General features: G+C 38.4%; 1 protein-coding gene across 2 annotated transcripts in view; it reads right to left on the bottom strand.

Annotated features, from left to right (window-relative positions):
- babam2 (BRISC and BRCA1 A complex member 2) overlaps positions 1–23,912 on the bottom strand; it is an 80,301-nt gene that overhangs the window by 6,313 nt on the left and 50,076 nt on the right. For both annotated transcript variants that reach the window (XM_028001216.1, XM_028001217.1), the window contains exons 7-8: positions 16,864–16,973; positions 432–531 (exon numbers count right to left, since the gene is read on the bottom strand). In XM_028001216.1, the coding sequence (XP_027857017.1) occupies positions 432–531; positions 16,864–16,973 (210 nt within the window). The remainder of the gene's footprint in view (positions 1–431; positions 532–16,863; positions 16,974–23,912) is intronic.

Raw genomic sequence — 23,912 nt, 5'->3', positions numbered from 1 at the left:
TTTTTCTTTTTTTTTTTTTTGAAGGGAGCGGCTCTGACTTGAAAAACCAGAAGGCAATCAGATGCATCTTTTTCCTCTTGCTCCTGCTGGTCAGACTGTAACATGAACAGGAAGAGATGGAGAATATGTGTGTGAGAGGTTTGGAGGGAGGGGGGATGGGCATTTTGCCTCGAAGGAATTGGCATTACACCGCGTTCATGCTGCATATCTGCTTGTCAACCTGCGGAGGCCAAAGAGCACTCAGACAGCCTATGGAGGCCGGCCAGTACGCCCACGTTGCATCGGCCCGACACACGTACATGAACACGCACTCTCACACACCTTTCGGTAGATGTTGCACCACATATACAATTACTGATTTATACACCTGAAAGCAGTCACATCAAGGGTCCCCGTGCACATGCTAAGGACATCAGCAGGACATATTTTACCTTGTTGGTGAGTAACTGACACACTTGAGGGACGTAATCAATTAGGCATCCTCCGCTGGGGAACGCTGGGATGTGAAGTGCTGAGGAGCCTCCCAGAGCGCTGATGAAGAAGGACACAGAAGCAACAGTTAGCAGTCGTTCTCATTTTTGCTTTATGTTAAATATCATGTATAATGCCGGGTCTATTTTTAGAGGTATTTGTGGCTCCAGGAGCAATTCAAGACCGTGCGTGACTGTGCCTGACTTTATGCGAGTGAGCGTTCACTGCACAGCACAACAAATCCAAAAATGAAGCACGTTAACATTTTCTGCAGTCTACCTGAAACTGAGGAATTACAATTTAAAAAAGAGCAAGTCAAGCCTGTGGCATTCTCTTCATTCTCCTTCAGTTATTATTTTGACGTCCATCTGATTTAATCCTGGAGCACAGCTCCATTAGTGATTAGCGCATGCTTATTTAATCTGGAAATCTGCTGCTGCAGCTCCCTGGTGACTAACCCACTGCCGAAGCGACTCCCTCGTTTCTTTCTGATCTGGGGCAAAAACTGAGGGAATACCCCGAGGACGAGTTAAAGGTCTCAGGAAACTGCTTTAATGCTTTAAATGCTCATTTAAAGACAAATAGAGGGGTGGGAGGGGTTCTTCCACAGATTTCTATTTTTAATTTCAGTTTTCAAGACAACAGGGAAGTCACAGAAGAATTAGAAATAGTTTCATCCTATGAAAACATAGGGTGAAGCCTCTGTTTATGTATAGATATATGGTGCAAAAGTGTTTTTGTCAGTTTATTAAAGTTTTTCCTTGGAATTTTGCTGCTCTTCCATAGGCTTTTGTTCAGATTCTGGAGCATAAATATATATATTTTTTTCTAAAGTTATTGTAATTTATGAATAATGGAGGCCAAAAAATACACACAACATGACAGACTAATGGATGATATGGATGGATGAATTATTTAGACAGCGGAGTATGAAATGAAGTTTGAATATACAACTCAATACAACAGAACATAATCAGCATTCTTTTTCATATCTTTCTAGATATGGAAAGCACTTCAAATCTTATACTTTTCCAGCGTGTGTGCAGAAGCCTTGCTAACCCAAGGAGATGAGGAGACGTCTCCTTGGGTTCAGTGTCTGGTCGTTTTTGCAGTTTGTACTGTTTTTTTTTAAAGGCAAGATTGCAGATACTGCTCATCTACTAGAAGCAGCTTTTAAAGCCAAAGGTTTCTTCTTTGTCTTTCAGTTGTCCATTTAACATTTTCTATGCTGTCATATTTCAGAAACTGGACTGAAAAGGATCTAAAAGTCAATATTAAAATAAAATATTACAAGAATGTCTAGTACCGGTAGTTTAGAAAAATATAAGTTATACTTTAAAAGGTTTCAAAATGTTAAAGGATTAGTCAGTTTCTCCAAATCCTAAAGTTTAGCATCAATCTCAAACTATTTATTTCAATTATCTACCATATCGTCTCCGTCTTTCAAACTAATGCTATAAAAAATAATTTCAGTGTTAGCTAAACATCTAAAAAGTGTCTATGCTACAGGAAAAACGGACCAAAAATGAAACAACCCATGTCTTCGAATGTCGTGTTTATCTAGTGTCATTTAAAAAGACAATCCCAAATTAAGCAATTCTGGGTTGTCATTCACCCTTCATTTCTGACCAAATGCACATTTGTGCATATTTCTGACTTCTGAGTTGATAAAAAGGCAAAAAGGTATGAATTATGCAATATTCTTGCCAAATTATAGAGATGGAAAATGCAGAAGCACATAAAATGGTGACAGTAAAAGAAAGGTTGCAACAGCCTGCTAATGCAATCACAGTACTAACCATGGTCAGAAAATTCTTCCCAACATGTAGGAAAAAGTTTCTCGCTTCTACAGTAAGTGACAAATCTAAAAACGTAATTGCACAAGACGATTCCAAAGAAGCGCAAGAGAAGTTATGAGAAAGGTGTCTCTCCTCCCACGTGCTCCACCTTGCTGCCATGAGTCAAATCCATGGCTGTTTACATGGGAAGAAAAAAAATGCCTTATTGATGTCACACAGGGTCAACAGGAAGAATCAGGTGGAATCAGAACAAAGAAATTAAGTTTAAGCGAAAGTCTGCAAATGAGAAGAAAATGCAAGTTTATATTTCAAATTAAAATAACAGCAACGTAAACTGGTGCACAGCTGAATATTAACGAGGCTCTATTCAAAGAAAAGCAGGCCATGTCATGAAGACGTTTTCATTGTCAAAATCCTTTTCTCAAGAACTCCAAAGCTACCATTTACAGTAGGCTTTGTGCACATAATTAGCATTAGCCTGTGCACCAACAAATGGTCAATTGAAAATAGCTCAGAGCCACTAGGAGAAAAGCTTTTGAAAATGAAAACCTAAATGATGCCCATCTATCCTCCCACAGATCTAAGAATAGCTGCACATCATTCAGATGGAAATGTGGACAAGAGCTACAGAATAGTTGGCTGTGCGTTCGTCATTCATTTGTGTCATTGGAAACTATCAGATCAAATGTGATGCACGCTGAAATTTGTTGCTTTAACATTTGAAAATATGTGAAGGCGGACGATTAGACAATGAGTTTAACCTTCCCTTCTCCAAAACGTCTGTATTTGTGTAGACCATTTCCATCTGATTAGTCAGACTCTTCATATTTAGCTTCAGTTCTAATGAACAAAAATAAAAAACAGATGGATAAATGGGGCGCAGATTCCCGAACACTACTTCACACCATTTAATAAAAACAAAATCAGGAATCAGAAATTGTAACTTTCCAAGCACAACTCAAGCTGAATTCCTTTTTCCATGAGGTTTTGATTTAGTCTTTAATAGGTTTCATGTTTCTTAAAGTTTTATTAGTTGTTTTGAATGTGGTTTTCAGAATTAGGGTAAAATGCTGAGAGATTTATTGGTTTATAACAGACTTTTACGACAAGAGGGGCTTTTAGTCTGTTAAATGTTCCAGACTGGCCTGCAGCCGTCACTAGCAAACCCAAATCCATTTTACGGTGAAAATTCGGTTTTTATTTTGAAAAAAATGATAAAAAGTGACAAATATAGATATATTTTTTTTACCTCACATAGACTTCTGAGTAAAAGCTGCACAAATAGATCATCTTTTATCATCTATTTAAAACAGGCTTGTATGGAAAATAAGACCTTGTGTTTCAGGGAGTTACTTGTGTATAACAGGTTAGACTCAAAAAATAATCAATACGTTTGATAACTTTTAAAATGACCAACATTTGATTTTTTCTCAGACATTGGAAGTATTATTAGAAATAAAATGCATCACGATTAATTTTAAGTGAAAAAGAGGAAAAAAAGACATTTATTACCTTATTTAGATTTTTTTTCTTTTTGTTTTGTAAAAAAGTTAAATATTTGCGCATGTTTGTTCTATGAATGTCCATGAGCCTTTAATTTCTGAAAAGCAGAAGTTGAGCATTAAGAAATGCATTCAATATCTTGCCTTTTTATCAGGAACATGTTATAGTGAAACATAACATTTCACTATATATGATTGAAAAAAAAAGTATAAACTTGATAAGAACAGAGTTGAATGATGTTTTTTGCCCATCTGTCCATCATTTGTCCATTCATGCATCCATCCATATTCTTTACCCGTTTGTACTTGCTGGGATCTCTGGTTCCTATCTCCAGAGGTCATTGGTCAAAATGTGGGGTACACCGGGCAAACAACCATGAGCACACACACCTATGAATAATTTAGAGAAACCAATTAAACTAACAGTGGTGTTTTTAAGACTGTAGGAAGAAGCTGGAGTACTCAGTGAGAACCAACGCATGAATGGTACTCACTGCATGCGTGAGAACCACGCATGCAGTGAGTACTTGTACTACAATTACAACTGTAGTACAATTACTACAATCGTAATTGTAGTAAAAAGGCTCTTTTTACTTTCATGCAAAAGGAGCCTTTTGCTGCAAGCTACCATCTGCGCCCCACACAGCCAAAGCTCTTTACCAGTTCTGTTTATTTCTTATTATTTTATTTCTCAATGTCACTTTGTCTCTGCTTTCATTCTCATTAGATCCTGTCCTCTCAGTGTTTACAACATTTCTACAGCATCAAACACTGATACACATTCATCATTAGTCACAGATGCTATACCTGGGTCTAATCACCAAAGCCAGCATTTTGCAGCAGCTGTATACATACCAAGACACTCTGTCCATGCCCGGTGGAGACTTACTTACTTACTTACCTAGGTGGACTTTGACCTTTTATGTGCATTCTGGAAATAGGCAACTTTTGGCCAAAAACACTTAAACCAATAGGCGTTACCTACCAAGTAAAACTAACTAGAGCAGTATTTCCTTCCTGGAAGTAATTGATGTCAGGTTTTACAAGCTTTCAGGGCACAGACTAGTCCTTGTTAAACAATGAATGTAATACGCCAGGTTAAAGACCCGACAAACACTTGATTATTCTTGGTTTAGTTACCAAAACATGGGCAACAATGCGCATACCGGTCATGAAAAAGCACTGTATTACTTACAAAGAGGTGTTCTCAGACTCTGTAAATGTTTTAAACTGAACCTCCTGTGGGTGGACTCAGAATCAAGACATAATGGTGTTTAACTCTCCCAAGTGGCACCCTGAAGTGTCTCCGCTGCCGTCTCCACTGGTGACACCACTCTCAGCACTACCCACACATGTTGGAGTCATCGTGCAGACATGCTGCCTGAGTCGAACCCTCTGAGCAATCCAACCCACTGCATGACATATTTACAGTAGAATGTGTACATGTAAACATGCAGAGTCTCATGCAGTACAGTGATGGGGCTGCCTGTGACTTCATCAAATGGAGAGATTATCCTGTGTGACTCAGGTGAATGGTGACGAAGCTCGGTTTGTTTGTTTATGTGTGTGTTTTATGCGTGTGTGAGGGAGAATTGGAGGAGCGTGTGTAGCAGCGTGGGAAAAGATAAAGGCTCCAAAAGAAGGAGGGCAGCTGTGATTCATGATGAAAGTGAAAGATGAGGCCAAGATGAACTGTTTGGGGATTCAAATGTAGCTTCAAAAGGAGAACATTTCCATTTTGATTGCCTTCATTATTTCCAAAAGCCTGGAAGGCAAAACGAGTCTCGATGAAGACTCTCTGGACAAAATAGCATTGTGTGGTTCCTCTGAGAAGGGACGAAGAGACCTTTGGCCTTTGGCAACAGAACTCAGTGACCTCTCCTCTGAAAGTAATGAAATTATGCAAATCTCCCTATCTCAACCATTGGGATAGAATCAGTTTATGAAATGCTTGAAGCACCACTTTTAGAGTGGAAGTAAAACCTTCTGAGACCTGGAGAAAGAAGGACTTTAAACATGTAGTCTTTTTAGAACTTTTATAATTGTAAGCATGTGTGAATGTGTAATTATAAATATGTACATCTACCTATCGTATATCCATGCAGGGTTGCAGAAGGGCAGGTGCCTACCTCCGTCGGTCATTGGGCAAGAAGCAGAGTACACCCCTGCTTCTTGCCCTGATTACGTCTGATAATAAGTAAAGTCAAAATTCAACCAATACAACTCCAATTATGATTGTTAGAAATGTGTCTAAGGAAGCCCAGTGATTGCTTTGAGCCTTTGACTGTGCAACTATCACTCATAATGAAGATTTATTTTTAGTTGACTTCAGAAGGATTGTCTTCATCATTGATGGTAACCTAAAGGGTCCTGAAAGTTGTTACTATGGTTATTGTGTTGTCCACTATAAATTGCCATTATTTAGGGAGGAAAAACAGACTTCTAAACCTGAGAGATGACCTAGCATTTTGCATACGAGACAAGTTGGTAAAAAAAAAAAAAAAAAAAACTTTTAATGTGGTTCATGTAAAGCTTGTCACAAGGACAATTTGCACTAATTTCTTTAGATGAATATAAAAATGTGTCCTTTGTCAGGTTTCAGATCCTTGGTCCAGCTTCCAAAAAATCTTGGAAAATTTCAAATCTAGATGTTTTTTCATATTAATTTGAGAAAGCCACTCTAACTATGAAACTAAAAGTTTATTTTGTCAAAATAAATCTAAATTGGGAAGGATAGTAAAAAGTTTTTGATACGGAGAAATCACATTTTTATGATTGGTTCGTAATGTATCCAAACTAATAGTTTGTGCAAGATCTATGAGGAAGTACTACAACTTGAATCTTTTTCAAAACAATTAGCTGTGTGAGCAAACATTTTACTTTCTCAAAGCAAGAAAAACTTTGTTCATATTTAATGATTTAGGAAAGGTTCTGAGATGAAGAAACTCTGCTTTTCATAACAAAGCAACATCTGAAAGTTTCCTTCAGAGAAACATGCAAAGTAGGAATCTTCAAGGAGACAGGAAGGAGGCAGCAGCCTGTGCTGGAGTGGGGGAGAGCTAGCCGTCTGCACTGACATCTCAGACTGTCAAGACTGCTTCCCGAGCTGGTGGAGAATTTATTTTATCAGACTGACAATTTATGACTGTGACAAGATGTTCATAAAACCTTGAAAAAAATAATCTGATTGAAATGCAGAGACTTTCAAAGTCAATAACACACCTCTACAAACCCTGGAGAGAGGACACACGCAAACAAAGTGTACACCCACACAAGCCGACGTGCAGATGTGCACGCTCAGGGTAAAGCATGTGTGGACACACAGAAACTGACACACACAGAAGCACCTACAGGCAAATGCAGATACACAAACATTAGTCCACTGCAGCCTAAAACTGTCTCTCTGTGTTGATTTTTCTGGGCTCCTAAATCTGGTTTGGGGGCAGAGACGGTGCCCACTCGATTCTTTTATGCAATGCAGCAGGTTTTCTGGGGGAAGAAGAGATGTATCTGACTCGTCTCATGGGCTTGGGAAAATCAGGTAAACGAGATGCGAGTGTAAAAAAAATAAATAAATAAAAAATTAAATGAAAAAAGGCTAGAGTCCGACCAAAAAAAAAAAAAAAGATGCTGTGAGAGGGAGGCTACAAATTAGCCAGAAATCAATGTCTGAGCAGATAAGTGCTTCTTTATGAGGAGTCCAGAGCCAGAAATAACCAATGGGATTCTGATGGCAAGCTACAGCGACACTAACTCATTACTTCCTCTAATCTTGCATTACCACAGGTGCAACCTCAATGAGCCGTGCTAATGAGCACTTTTATTGCTGCAGGTATCTGCTCCAGGAGACATTCCCTTCACACAGATACAACACGAGTGGAACTAAAAAGAGTTAATTGTTGAAGAAATTTCTCAAAGCGGTTACATTTAGTTTTTAATTAATTCTCTTGCCTTCACCAGAAATAGTTACCAAAGCTTAATTTTGTTGTTTTCATTGAACACTATCCCAAAGCACAAACAAAGTGGAGTTTAAGTTTCCAAATTGAAGACTGGGCATTTTTCTTCAAGATTTCAGGGTTCCATCAACTACAGCACACTGTCCAACTCCTGACCATCACACTAGTTAGTTCTACACAAACTGCACACAAAAAGATCAACTTTTGTTACATAATTTCGAAGATTTTTTTAGATTGAGGTATGATGTGTTGCTTTTCAATATCTTTTAACATAACGCACATTGTCAGACAGATTCTATTTAAGCCAGGGGTGTCCAAAGAGTGCGACAGACTGGCGACCTGTCCAGCATGTACCCCACCTCTCGCCCGAAACGTTCGCTGGAGATAGGTACCAGCACCCCTCCCAACCCCACTAGGGACAAGAGTCTACAGAAAATGGATGGATGGATGGTGTCCAAAGTGCGGGTAAGCGGACATTTGTGGCCCTCAAGATGATATTGCAAAATCCCCAACTGTAGTACAAAGATGATAGATATTTGATCAGCACAGGTAGTTCATATGTTGCAGCAAAGATGTTTGAAGAGTGTGACCCAACTCTTGTTCTTGTTTCTGTAAATAGCCTATATTAATTTAATCTAAAATTTCAAAAATTATATACCTGTTTATTTTAACAAGGCAGAAGTATGAGAGCCTTTTTATTTTTAGTGTTGAGCATGTAAAAGTAAAAAAAAAAAAAAGAAATCACAGAGAAATAAATGTGTGCATTTTCATGAAAAGCCTCATTTTTGTGCCCCACAAGTACATCTAACTTTACAATTTCGGTAGGCGTGGCAAAAAGTTTGATGCCATTCATTTAAGTGATTTAACAAGTCTACAGATCAAAAAGTAATTAGTGTGTGTAAAATAAAACTGAACTCTACTTTCTAAAAAAAATTGGCTAATTGGAATTAACGGATGATTTAACATGGGGCGCAGGGTTACTTTTCCACATTAGGACAGCATATTTTTGGTATCCGTCATCTCTTAATAAGTGAAAATATCATTTGAAAACAGCATTAATGCCAATATGTTGTCAGCAGAGTAACCGACAATGTCAAAGACCGTTTAAGTTTAGCTTTAAAGTCATTATTCTCAACACTTATGATCTTCAAGAATCTAAAAAGATTCATTATGAGTTATCTGGTGTTTGTAGCTAAGCAAAGCTGGTTGGGGCCTGTTTAAAATTATGCAAGCAGTCAACTCTGTTTTTTTTTTAATATCCTAAACATCTTTCTTTTTTATTATCATCTTGTAGTAAATCATGTAGTAAATTGATGAAATATAAAATAGATTAATTTCTTTGATACAAAAAGAACTGAAAAAGTCCATCAAAAACACAGGAAAACCAAGGCACGTTGTTCTGGCCTGTCGCTTCATGTATGATGACTTATTTGTGTGATTCAGGACACTGATTTATTGTTCACATTATTAAGAGACTCCTTAGATTGTGAATGCTGTTTTGTTAAAAAAAAGTGCACATAACTACTTTACTACATAGACTTGAGTGTGTGAAACAGCAGTAAATGATGCAATGAAAGTTTCACTTAAAAATTTATATCTCTGAAGATGTAAGAAAGAGGTGAACCTTGCTGGTACTGGTCTTTGATGTCTGTACCATAATGGTTTGGTCCACATGACCTTGTGAAACCAGAAAAGAAAGAAAACTTGATTTAAGCAAACAGTTGTTTCTCAGAAATAAAAATGAGTTTGCTTGCTGTTGTATAGTGAAATTACATTCATATCTATCTACTGAATTATTGGTGGAAAATGATGAATAAATATTTATGGAAAATTTTTTTGTCTGCAGCATTTGTTTAGCAGTGCATTTGAGATTGTTGACCAGACTGGTAAAAATGCAACACACTCCCACTTGACCTGGTTGATCCTTTTGATAGCATTATTGCCCTTCCTGATTACTTTTTCATCCCACTGTGATGCATGAAGCCCATATTTTAGACCTGATAACACCACAACCTCCACCCCAACAAAATCTATTAGAGACCTGATTTAACCTGGCAAACAACTTCGCATCAAAGCTTGAATTATTTATGCTCTCTAAATGTCTACATGAATTTAACAGCTACTTTAAATGAGTGTAACACCATCCGTTTCACAGTACATTTTCTTCCAGACGTCACGTAAAATATTATATAACCAATGAACACTGAATCTTAAGCAGGTGCGTTTTTTAAACCCGCAGAATGGGAGGTTGGGAGGTGTTGCACTTCAACTAATCAATGATTTCTACAGGAGAAGCAAATAAATCAGAGGGCTGTGCAATGGTGCTCATATGCTCAATGTTATTGGTGAAAACGTGGGTGTTTGTTGGGGTACTTCAACGTGTTTTTTCCCCCTTGTCGCTCTGAAGGGGCTGAAAACATTAGAGTGATGTTGCGTTTGAAGACAGAGGGAGGAAAAGCAGCAGAAAAAGCAGGAAAAAGAGAGGAAGAGAGAATAGGAATGGAGGTATAACACTGTAGCTCAGGGGGCTTACTAGTGTGCGTTCAGCGCGCTTAGATCCAAGCCCCTGCTGAAAGACAGCAAAAGTGAGATATCAAACAACTCAGGAGTGATGGAAGGAAAAAAAAGTAGAGAGGTGTAAGCGAAGAGAAAATGAATGCTGTTTTTTTTTCTCCGCGCTGCGTTTCAGTTGAGCGAGGGACGACCTTGCTGGTGAGAGCACAGCGCTTTCCTCTCTTTTAAGTCCCACTCACTCGCTCAGTTTCCCTTTGAGGATCAGCCAGAGGGATCAGCAGAGGAGAGAGAGAGAATGATGGAAGCATAGAGGAAGACGGAGGGAGAGGAGACGAGCGGCAATGCATGTGGAAAACAAGAGGGGCGAGGACGGGGGTGGAGAGCCATACGACCGAGGAGACAGGAGTTAAAAACTTAAAAAGATCAAGCTAAGTGATGGATAAACATACAGAACTCGACTGGATAGTATTTTCTAGATCCTTAAAGAAAAATCATGTTGGAATATTTTCCATATATAGTTGTTGCAAATTCCCAAGTTTGAAGAATGAAAAAGAAAACTTTTTAGAAAGAGATGGGAAATTACTTTGAAAAATTAAAAAAACAAACTTAAATTGAGACATTGGTAAACATTGTCGTCTACTGTATATTACACTTTACTTTCAGTCTCAAGTATGATAAAGCTTTTTTAATAAAGTAGATATTTCTGATCTCACTTTTTATTATTATTTTTGCATCATTGCTCTTCTTGATCAGCAGTACATACAATGTTAGTCCAAATGTATTTCCTTGTGCATGTATAGCCTGCTTGATTCTGTTGTAACAATCACAGATAAAAGTTTTAGTCTTTTGCAAATGGAACAAAAACCTGAACTGTTAAGAGCCACGAACGAGCATGATGTATGTAATGGATGTTTCCTAGAGTTTAGTTCAATAGCCAGACGAAACGAAATTATGGCTGGGTCGCCCAAAATGATATGGCTGACGATCGGATCAGTGCTTCTGTGGCGTGTTTTAACGTGTCTACAATACGTACAGGACAGAGGTAGGTATGTTAATCTACTTATTCAAGTCTAAATAAAGCAGTAGGTAGTAAAGCCCAACTTCAACAATACAATCATACAAACTATAGATTCGGGCAGGGCTAAATAGGAAAGCATGAGACACATTAGAATTTTTTTAATTCATAAAATACTTTTGTAAATTAAGTGTTTGTCTATTAGCCAAAAATAAAACGCAGTTTGTGGTTATAATGTTGCAAAACGTGAAAAGGTTCAAGGGACATAAACACATCTGGAAGACTCTGTACACAAATACAGACTGACAGAAAAATTGCAAAAACGAAGCAGCTCTGAACATTTTAATGCCGAGTAGATGTAGCTGATATGACACCCTGCACAAACACCAAAGCTGAGACAGTCTGTGAATCTGTCACTTGTTACAGTCACAACTTGATGGAAATGAGGATTGATTTAAACATTTTCCAAATCTGTTTTGATGCAATTTTTTTTTCCCTCTTGGCTTCATGAGATACTGTGAACATTTGTGATAACTGGAATCGACGCCGAGCCTCTTGAACGTCGATCAAATGCTTTGCTAGAAAAACACAGACGTGTGCAGGCGCGCTGCAGCAAATGAGTTTTCCTCTTCAGTGGAGCCAATGCAGAGATAATGGGCAGCTACACAGGAGCAAAGACTAACAAGGGTCAGTGGGGACGCGGAGGGAAGCTAACAGGGTTACACATCTGCATAAATACAAGTATCTGCATGCTAAATAAAGAAGCGCCCTCGATGGATGCAGCGCTGATGCTAAAACTCACAAATACGTTGCGGTCTTCAAACAACGGTGAATAAGACTTCTTTTTTTTTTTGCCCTGGGTCATGAATTAACACACTCCCACACAGCTGACAAAAAAGGTGCACAAAAACATGCAGCAGAGCATATTCATGGATAGCCTTGATATGCATATGTGCAAATATCACGAGACAAAGCGGCAACATTAAGCAGGAGGAGAGGGTTTGGAAAATGGGAGCTTGGCTCAATGAAGCGCTCTTAAGCCCCTGCATTTTGTGATGTTTCTGAGAGGGTTCGTTTCCTCTCCTCCTTTATCCAACCCCCCGCTGCTCCGCCGGCAACAACCCCTTATAGCTCCCCACTCTCTGCCGCCTTCAGCCTCCCTCGGTCTGCTCTCTGCACGATGCTGGCAGAGTACAGACTCCAACGCCGCTGAAACGCCGTCAGTCTGGTCACCAATGCCCATATGCATACGTTTTCTGTCATTTTAATAAGGCTCTTCATGATAGCCTCATCAATCGACATGTCCATTTAACCAGTGTTACGCCTTTTAAAAGCAAGCAAATCAATTGGTCAAAAATATGGAGCAAAGGGAGACAGATATGTCTGAGACATCATAATGTTACTTGGGTTTATTCCTGCATATCCGCGACCTGAAATAATTGAGGATTATGTGGGACAGTCAGTAGGTAGGTGACCTTTTGTGCCGTGTAATTAGCTGCTGCATGCGGATAAGGTCCTGTTCATGTCATCCTAATGAAGAGGAGAATCAGCTTTGTGTGTGTGGGTGTGTGTGTTTGGGACTCATTTATGTTTTTCTCTTGTATTGAAGTGTAAATGTTACATTTCCAAAAAAAAAAACCCAAACACACACCCAACATATTTTTAAGTTTAAGCACATGAGAATATTATGTAAAACCTTTTAAATTAAATTTCTACTACTGAATGTAGTTACTTTTTGGAAATGAAACACCTAAGTAATAACACTAGAAATACAGGTGATTACTCTATCAAATAATAGAGTAACCAATGATACCACATCAGTGCCATGCATGGAATGCTAAAAAATGGGTCTTAATTAAAAGACCCATTACCCTTTAAAAGGTGATTTATTTAAATTTTGAAAATAAACTCTAAAGATAAAGCACCATCTGTTGATATCTTCTATATGCTGTAAAGTGAATATAAGGCTAGATTTTGTTTATCATTGCCATTGTATTTTGCCAAGGGCATTCATGTATCTAAAAACATGAATAGGTGGATGCACTATTACTCTGCATCAGGGCAGAGTAAATAACCTTTGCAAGTGATGTCACTGCCTCATTTGATCTTTTTCTGTATTTATTGATGTTTTTAACCTCTTTGGATGAACCTTAAATACACAGTGTAGATCTCAAAAACGTAAAACAATTATAAGATTTGTTATTTAGACAATAGGTCAGATAGCCTTGTTTCCACTTCAATAATTCATTGTGCTCAGGTGAGTCAATCTTCATCAGTGCAGACAAAGCATCTGCATAACATAGCATGGAAATTATATAAATATAATTTATTTAAACCTATTTCTGATGAAATCAGAACAAATGTCTCTTTTTAGGTTAGTTAAAATTACCAAAAGTATTTCTATTTGTTAAATGTCACAATAAATTATTTATTAATGTCTTCAAAATCAGAGGTATTACATATATAATGACTACTATCTCTACAAACAATGAAGGAGAGCCTAGATGATGATGTCTTGGCTATAGAAACTTCTGATTGGTTAACTGACACATTTAGGTTAATTGAAAGCACACCTGTGGATATGTCTTGAGTTCACACGTGGAACACACACTATCTTGTTTGACATGATTGGAAAGTCAAAAGAAATCAGTCAAGATATCAGGAAAATAATTTATGGAGCTGCACAAGTCTGTTTCATCCTTGGGAAGAATTTCTAGATGCTTGTGCTGCATTCCTCTGTTCAAACAATTATATGCAAGTATAGACATGATGGGAATGTCCAATTACCGTACTGCTCAGGAAGGAGACAGGTTTTCTGTCTCAGAGATGAATATATTTTGGTCAAACATGTGTAAATTTACCCAGAACAAAAGCCAACGATCATTGAAGATGCTGGATGAAGTTGCTAAGATATTATCATCATCCACAGTGAAATGTCTCCTGTACCGACTGAAAGTCCTCTCAGCGAGGAGGAAGTCATAACTCCAGAAGAAACTGGACAAAGATCTTCACCTTAAGAGACATGCCCTGTGGTCTGATGAAACAAAAGTGGAACTCTTTGGCAATTCTACTGACTGCTACATTTAGAGGAAAAAGGGGGAAAATTGGAATAACTGTGGAGTAGAGGAGTGGCAGCTTCCTGATGGGAGGTTGTTTGTTATGGGTCTTCCAAATGGATAATGACCTTAAGCAAACAGCCAAAGTGGTTACAAGGTGGCTTAAAATTATGTAATGTGTACAATGATCCTACTTTTATGTTACAGTATGGTTGAAATCAGTTTATAAACTCTTCACTGGAATAAGTAATTACTTTATAAAAGAAAAATGACTAATTCTAGGTACTTAGGAGAGTAAATATTTCGCATCAACTGTCTGTTGCAAGTAATGTTGATCTTTGAGAGTCAGATATTTTCTTCCCTCTGATTCTTAAATCTCTACTGAATTATGAACTGATTTTCCTCTATATGTTTGCAAAATACATAATTTAAAAGTGGGCAAAATGTGTCAGCACAGTAAGAGATGATTTCACTCATGAATCAACCTGTCACCATGGTTCTACAGGCATTGATGTTGAGTCTGTGAACCCAAATTAATGAGTTTAATTCTGGCTTCTCTAGTTGTTGCTCTTCCCTCTGTACTTGAGCCCTTAACACTGTAAAGCCACTTCTTTGGTGTACTCTGCCTCCATTAAAAATAAAGAGCTGTTCAATTTTTACAAGTGGAATATTAGCTAAATATCCAGCTCAGAATGCTGGATATTGAGCAAAAGAAAAAAAAAAAAAAAAACTTTTAGTGGTCTTGATTAAAGCTTTAGATTCGTTGAATTTTTGAAAGTTTTTAAAAATGGACAATGCCTGCTTTTTCTCTGTCATAACGTTTGCAAAGAAGACACATTTTTAAACATTCTTACGGAAACTTGTTGGTCAAACAGCATCTTGAAGATGCTGTAATGATTACACCCGCATTTACATGGACCCATTTACTTGCGAGTGTTCTTATGGTGACAGTTAAGGGGTAAAAAATTTCCACAAGCAATGAAAGTTTTGGCCTTTCTGCAAAAATGCTATGTGAGGTAGAAAACAATCTCTGAACACACACACAATCACCATGGTGACACATGCTGGGAGGATGCGTTTGTTCAGCAATGATAACAAATTTGATCAGAGATGATGGAAAGATGGATGGAGCAAAATATTAGACAATCCTGGAGAAAACCTTGAGAAATGGCTCTAAATACAGCCAGAATGATAGGGGAAGTCCATATCTCTATTATATAAAACTCCAATAAATCCATTCAAGTTTGGGGCTTTAACTTGACTGTGAATGTGAAAGCGCTCAAGGAGTGTGAATACTTTTGATAGAATTTGGATTATCCAAAAAATAGAAGACAACTTGAGCTGTTTGTAAAAAAAATGTAGATTAATCTCGCTATAGACTAATTTGAACCTTTTTAATGTCTGTGTGTTGCTATTTTGCACCTGTAGACTTAAGACTGCAAAATATAACTTAAAAAAAAAAAATCTTTTTTTTTTTTTTTACATATTTGAATATATTTCCTTTTATTTGGAAAGGTTACATATTTGGAAATATAAAAAAAGATCAAACAAGTATGGAAAAATAAAAGGAAAATTAGATGGAAAAGGGAAACTGTGGAGACAAGGATGTAGAAAAGAATGAAAGACAGAGGGAGAGACAGAGAGTAAAAAAAAGCAGTGGTGGTGGGAGAAGAAGCATCTTAACCTGGTGTGACGGGGCGTGTGCTTGTAAATAAACATCAGTCTGAGATTATTCCAAGCATGGACGGCCAGACCATGAGGCCCTGAGGTTAGAGTGGGCCCATACCTGGCTCTCTCTATCAAACACACAAAACGCATCTACCCATACAAGGACACTGTGCTGAGAGCAAAGCCAAGCTGGAATACTGCTGCAAGCATGCAAACATGATAAAACCAGAAAATGGAGGCATATCCCTCATTTGGGACATTAAAACACTTGTTCATGCATGTATAGAAACACAAATCTGTCTCGACTACCACACAAAAGCAATAAAACGAGAACAGACAAATGCACACAAACACACACAAAATGTAGCAAGAGAAAAAAAAAAATACTCTGGATACACCTGCAGCAGGCAAACAGCTTTCATAAAAGTATTAAACCACCACCTGCAAACACAGACATGTTTTACAACCCAGATGTGTGCAGACATCTAGTCATCCCTGGTTGACACAGACTCTGTGTCATCCATCCAGTTTTCCCATTTTTACTTATAGTCTTTAGGAAAATGACTAATGAGTTCAGACATAAACGTGTAAGATTATCCTTAGCGACATAATATGATGCAAGATGTTAAACTTGCTCACCATAGCTTTGATTCTAAAAACCAGAGGGACTGATGAGTGAGAAGCACAGAAAGGACAACCACAGGTAGGGACCAGAGGATAAAACTTCCTCTATCTTTACCAGCTTTTGAAGTGAAGAAAACATGTAGCATGATAATCTTAAACCAACTAGTTCAGATAGATAACTAAACTGTGATCACAGTTAACAGATAATTCTCAACAGAATTGTATAAAAATAAATGAGGGCTGGGTAAATGTACTCACTGCTCAATGCTTGGCGAGAGGTAGAGTTTTGGGAAGACCTGGGTAGCTTCAGCATCCTCAAAGCTCACTGAGAGAAGAGCCACATCCTCTCCTGGGTCCAGTGTTGTGTCCTTGGGAAAACAAGGAGAGGTCAGTAATGTTATTTGGATAATTGGACCCAGAACATTACATTTTGAGTTACAAAAATAAGGCCTGGTGAACATCAGTACTGGGCAGTAAGAGCGTTTGACAACGTTACAAATCAAATCATATCTATTTTGGATTTTGTCTGATTCAAAACGGCTGCACAGGTTCATCTATAGACATGCAACCCCACTAATAGGTTCAAAGTCGAACCTAACCACATACTTTTCGTAATCATCAACAAGCTTTTGGTCTAATTCTGCCCAGATATTTCAGAACCTGTCTTGGCAGGATTGGTGAAGCTCGTCCAAACTGGTTGGTTTCTTGCCTAGACCGAGTTTTTAAGCACCACCCGGAAAGGGTTTGGTTTGGGATGGTATCCCAGCAGCTTGGTCTGGTTTATCCATCTAGATGTTGATTTGAGGCTAAGGTGAAGAATTTAGTTGTCCTACTTCATTATATCCCACCTACTTTCTGAACTGCACCAGGAACACATGCAGAATAACAGCCCCACAGCAGGACACTATCATCACCATGCTTTAAAAATAGTACATTGTTCTTATGTTCTAAAGCAACCCCTGGTGCCACAGTGGCCAAATGACACAGCCTACATGAGGTCAAAAATTCAACCAGAACAATAACGTATCAAAGAAACATGTTCATTGCTAAAGTGCAAAGTATCAGCTAGATTTTGTAATTATTGTGTCAACAATAAGTGCATCACACTAGAATCATTACCTTTCCACCAATGCTTCTATAAAAGCATGAAAGTATTAAAGAACAGCTGTATTCTCTCAGATGTGGAGTAAACAAGACTGAACCCGGCCCATTTCATTCCTTTATTAATTGCCAAGAGTCCTGAGGTCTGACACCTGCTAAAATGCATTTGACCTATGCTTACAGCTGCACCTGAATACATAATTTGCAGATGCAAGGGGAGGACTGAGGCTGTCACTGTTGCTATGCTGCTTTTCAACACCATCACCACTTAGCTCAAAAGAAATATACAGTAAACTGCAACCAGCAGTAAAAACAGGAATAAGAGGACAAGTCTGCATAGGGTGTGTTCATCTGGCCAAAACAAAAATGAACAGGAAAGACACCAGTGGAAACATCTGTTTTGCTTCATGCAGCATTAGCTTCAACAGCTGCACCATAAGCCTGAGTTTATGACTGCGAGTACCAATCAAATCGGCTGTAAGATGGATGCAGAAGCCACCCGGAGCTGCTCCCTGTGAACATCATCTGTCTCTCTGAGGTTGTAATTTCTACTTCTGTGATGTTTTTCCTGAAGCATGGCTACTGCTATTAGGGCAATTCCACATCAAGTACTATTCTGGCCTCACTCTGCCATCAGAGGCTCTGCAGCGTTAATCAAATGTCTTACAGATGGTTTGAACTCATCCATTTGTTATAATCGTTGCTTGCCATGGTGAGAGGAAATCTAACCACCATACACGATGGACAGAGCCACAATGCAACTAGTTTACTGTGAAGACTATTAACTAATCACACGCTTTGGTCTGCTGATCCCAACATTTCCTCCTGAACTAGACTGGAAGTAATTTCGTAACAGTTAATTTGATGATTGTTTAATCAAAGAAAAGGATAATTAACTAAATGGGGATAAAATCAATAAGAATAGTTGGAGCCCCAAGTGAAAGAGATGTGGAATGAAAAAATGCATTAATTAGCAGAGAAAAAAAGAGAATATCCAGATATTTAAGCTCTGTTGAGTGCCATGCAGCCTGCCCCATCACAGCTGATACATTAGCATCTACAGACAGAAGACGAGGAAGGCCGAGGAAGACGGCATCCAAAAGTGTTGCCTGATGAAATCAGCTCACATCAGAGCAGTGTGCATCAGTAAACAAGAACTGCTCTCTGCCTTACAGCAGTGCTGGGGGCTTCTCTCGCTGACAATATAGGACAGATAGGAACAGGCATGGTAAAGTGCGGCCGGGGTAGGGAGTGGGCTTTGGGAGAACATTGGTTTGCTCCAGTTTGTAGCTGTCATGTCCAGTCTCATCTTTAGAGGTGATTTAATGGATGCTTTCTTTGGACTTAAAGAGAGTAAACAGATGGATAAGAACCAACAGGAAGGTGAGAGGGCCAGGAAACGGGCACAGGACGACTCTGGACGGGAAGCGGCGGGCTGCCCCTCGATTTGGTCAGACCGAAGGCGCTGATGAAGGGCGAGCCTCTTTGTGGAGTGATTCAGACTTATCTTGTTCCAGAAGACAGCGAAAAGCTGTCACAAGTCACATTGAATCAGCAAAACAAACAAACCAAATCCAAAGGCAGACCCTTAAACTTTAAGTTGATGCCATCCTAAATTAATGTGCTGTCCATAAAACTGAAATAAGCAGACAAAAATAGTTGTTCTTGTTCAGTGGAGTCTGACAATACAGAATAAGCTACTTCTACAACTTTTGCTTGTAGGTTTCTTTTTTGTACAGCACATATCTAAACAGAAAATGAGAAATAATGAAGAACAAAAAGCATTGTGGTGTTTTCTCCCTGGGCAATTCAAACAATTAAGTTAAAGATCTCCTCAAAGTCTCACATAGTACTATATAAAGTGAGTGAAAAAAATTACTACAAAAGAGAGGACAAAAATAATACCAACCATTAAATCTTCCTGTATTTTAAAGCTGAATTTCAGTGGTATTTTATGTGTTTTTAATTAATATTCTGCAGCTTTTTAAGCGTAAATACAAACTTTGGGCAAAAATATGCTCTGTTGAATCCTTATTGACAGGTCAACAGAACATGTCAACGTTAGTGATGAGGTCTCAAAGGGTTCTGGTTTTGGGATGGAACATTTCATCCAGAATAAAATCTCCAATGTTTAGCAGATCACACTCAATTAAATGTATCTATGAGCATTAGTCATGTCAGACACTGGTTTCTAATGGTGGAATAAAAACAGTTCAGTTCTTCTTTAGTGAAGTCCTAACAATGCAGGACACTTCATGTGACCCTTCAACATTTTCAACAAAAAAAAAACAAACAAAAACCTTGTAGAATAGATTTCATTCAGTTAAAATTAAAATTTATAGTTGGATTGAAAAATAAATTGAAAAATTATGACATTTTGTTTTATAGTGGCTAATCTTTGTCAGCTTGTCTACCCGTTTTTTCAATATGTACTTCTGAAAAAAACTCCACTGATAAGCAAATGATTCTCAGCTACATTTATCTGTGAGAGATAAAAACAATCAGCTATCACAAACACGTCTAAGACCTAAAGATGGAATGGAGTGCCAGTTATGACACTGTATTCAATCCAAATAAGACCAAATAAGAGACTTATCAAAAAGTAAGTCTCTTATCAGTATATTTCAGAAATTATGAAATCTTCTGGGCATTTGTCACTCATAGGCCAGATAAATGAAATTCCTAATCTCTAGGTAGCAACTGGTGACCTAAAAGTCTGACTGAGAGTTTTACCTGGAACTTTATGAAGGAACCCCATCTATTTTGTGCAATTCAACACAACTACTGGTAGAGAAACAAACCCACAGCAAGATGCGGCTTACTACCATACTTTATAGTTGGCAAAGTGCTACACAGTGACACTTGGCCAAAAATCATCACCTTGACTGCTCCATACATGCTGCTCACCTTAGTGGCCCAACGTTTAAATTTTTTTGGGTACCTTTGATATCTAGCATATGACAGAACCAATCAAGGACAAAACAGTACCTAAAAACCTTCTTGTATCGACATCAGTGTTATATGTTCCAAGTGCAGTCTTATTTGTTAATAAGATTTTTTTATCAGCCACTTTCTATGTAACATCTAGTTCATCTAATTTTTGAACTCGCAAGTTGTATGAGCAGATGTCAACTGCTTCCAATTGCTACAATCAGACAAAACAGTGCAGCTGTTCAGATAGTAATGCAGGAAACTTGACTCACATGTGTCTTAAAAGATTTTTAAAATCTGACATTACATGCTTTTTCAGGAATCGCTGAAGAATCACAAATCAAAATCACTGAAATATACAAGGTATTGCAGAAACTCAAATGTTTGTTTCTTGGGTTCTTTCTCTACATGTAATGATCCAAGACAGAAAGACTTCTTAAATACCACTTTTAAAGTAAATTAAAGTGTAGAGAAGCAATTAAAATGATTTACTTGACAGTTGGTTTTGGTTACGGAATATACAGAGTACTGAAAGGATGCTGTTGAATTTCAGCGGTTATTTAGATGTATTTTAAAACTCTAATGCTCCTCTTCTTGCAAAACTTAACAGACCCATACAAGTGACTTGTGGAAAAATAATCCGGATGCTAATGTTGACCTTTCAGCCTCCTTGCCTTGAAACCTCTACTCAACCTTGGAAAGAAAAACAGACTCTAATGAAAGGAAAGGACCCCAAATGGCCATTAACGTTTCTCCCCTTATAACAAATTCACTTGAGTCAAAAGGGGATGTCAAAAAAAAGATTCTGCTGCAAAAGCTACAGGCTGGACTTTAATGAAGAGACTTTATTATTGGTAAGTAATGAGCGCTGAAATGGAGGCGTGCATGAATGAGGAGTGCATCCTGCATCCTGCTAATGTTTCGATGTCGAGGCAGTATATTTACTACGTACCCTCAAGAAGATGACTCAAGTCTTCAAGGACTGTCTTCAAGAGAGGAATCGAGAAGGACGTACATGGACACAGAAGACAGAGGAAGCCTCCCAGTCAACCCTCTTCACGTGTCCACCACCCAACATCCTCCTTTAATCTTTAACCACATGAATGCACACGCACACACACACAGGCTCCCTTCCCTGTGCCTGTCCTTGTGCCTTCGATGTCCCGGCCTCTGGCATCTCCTCAGTGTCAATTGTGACAGGTTGGAAATGTGACAGCTGTCCTTATGCCGGACCAAGTCTGGCCAAAGTCACAACAAACACACACATACAAACACGCTCATCAGCGATCGCTACACATGCAAGGCCTCATTCTCCAGGGCTCAAACGGAGGAGGTGAGGGCACTTTGTCCGCCTTCTTCGCCCAACTTTAAATGTCATGCCTAGCGTAATGGGGCAGCTTGACTGACAGCAGGGCTGTTGTGTGAGGACATGTCCAGCTTCAAGGCGAGCAGCTTTGAGTGCTGCTGTACATATGCTGGACACTCTTATCCCTGCACAGCTGCCTCATGGCCACAAGAGAAACGTGAAATTACAATAACAGATCATCAACAATGACAAGGTAGAGATAACTACCTAAATAGATCCCTTGCCTCGTCAAACAGGAGTAATCAATAAATTTGAAACAATATTTATATTTTCTTTCTGCTGTTCAAATCTATATTGTTTTACCAACAAAGACAATTATACTAATCTTAAGAGAAATTTTAACAATCTGTGTTGAGTGCTATTTCAAAACAACTCAATAGAGTTATGTCATTGAAACTACAAGAGCTTTTAAAAAGAAATAGCTTTCTGCATCCTTGGATAATCATTGCTTTAGATTAACACAACATAACTGTTTGTGTTAATCATTTATGATTGTGAGTCCTAGCAAAAAGGTAGGAAAATGTTTATAAGAAGAAAATGTTAAATTTTAGTCCAGAAGAAAAAGCAGCACACGTAACAAGATAATTGATTTACTAGAGACTTGAAGTGCATGTTATTGTCCACTGCCTGCTTAAGGCCTGTGAAGCACACACTTTGCTGTCTGTTGAAATACATCAGAGTTGCAGCTATCAAATCTTCAAATGTAATTTTATTTACACCATTTTCTACAGAGTTCTCAATCATCGTTTGTAGCAAACTTTTAAAGTACAACTTCAAACGTTCACTATGGTTTAATGACAACTATTACTAGAGTAGGCAATAGTAGATTTCACAAGAAGACGAGTTATGAAACAATTTTACAATTCCTACTCCCACAGTGTCAAAATCACAAAAGACAAAAAGTGAAGAAGAATAACCGGTGAGGAAAATTGTTCTGACGAAAAGAAAGAAACAAACAAACAAACAAAAAAAAACTTGGATATTCAACCACAACTTGAATGGAGAGAACACAGGTAGAACCATAAATCAAATGTAATTTAATTACAAGCCAAGCACCTAGAACTGGTTGTACACAAAAAGCTTAATCTCAGTGAGAAACTAAAGGGGGCAAGGTTGGTCATTAGTATTTTACTGACAGACATACTACATACTGATGGTATAAACTAATTGAGAAACATATTTATTACAGTTGTGGGTCCTTTGTTTGCAGGGAGGTGTACTTCATGAATCCCATTAATCCTACTTTCTCCACCTCAGTGTAGAGAGCTTGCAGCAACATGTAAATGTGGCCTCAGTGTCTGAGGGAAACTAACGCCTTTGTCTGTCTCCGGCAGCCTATCAGCTCATAAAATCATGCTGGTAGATAATTAACCAGGGAGCTCTGTGTTGCTGCATAGTTGAAGCCCGTGCCAGGGATACATTTTGACATGGGGACAAAAGACCAGAGATTAAGGAGCTCCACCTGGAATCAAATTGGTGGACCAGCACCCAAACACACCTTAACATTACCCAGTCGCTGCTGTCACGAAAGCTTAGTGAAAAGGGTGTGCAGAAAGCCTGAACAAGGTGCATGTATGCTACTCTCTTTCTGGACAACATACAGTATTGTACTATGTGATGTGGAGGCAGAATTGAGCTAATTCTGCAGGCTATGGCCACGTTTAATGTGTTGATGAAGAGTAAAAGATTTTTTCCCTTTATAAGCAAAATTAGAGTTACTAGACATGTTTTAGAAGTCGGTCTGAGCCTGGTCCTGCCCCTCCCCACGCACGCTGCTCCCGATGTCCCACTAGGTTGGTGCTGCCCCTTTCTCTTAGCATGTCAACTAAGTTAAAAATTTATAGGACAGTACTTATTCCTTAAAGGTGTTTCTATTAACATGCATTTACCCTATGGGCAGTACAACCTG

The sequence above is a fragment of the Xiphophorus couchianus genome, chromosome 19, assembly GCF_001444195.1.
Source record: "Xiphophorus couchianus chromosome 19, X_couchianus-1.0, whole genome shotgun sequence".
NCBI classification, from domain to species: domain Eukaryota; kingdom Metazoa; phylum Chordata; class Actinopteri; order Cyprinodontiformes; family Poeciliidae; genus Xiphophorus; species Xiphophorus couchianus.
The sequence above is the reverse complement of the archived record's forward strand: the minus strand, read 5'-3'. Positions and strand labels throughout refer to the sequence as shown.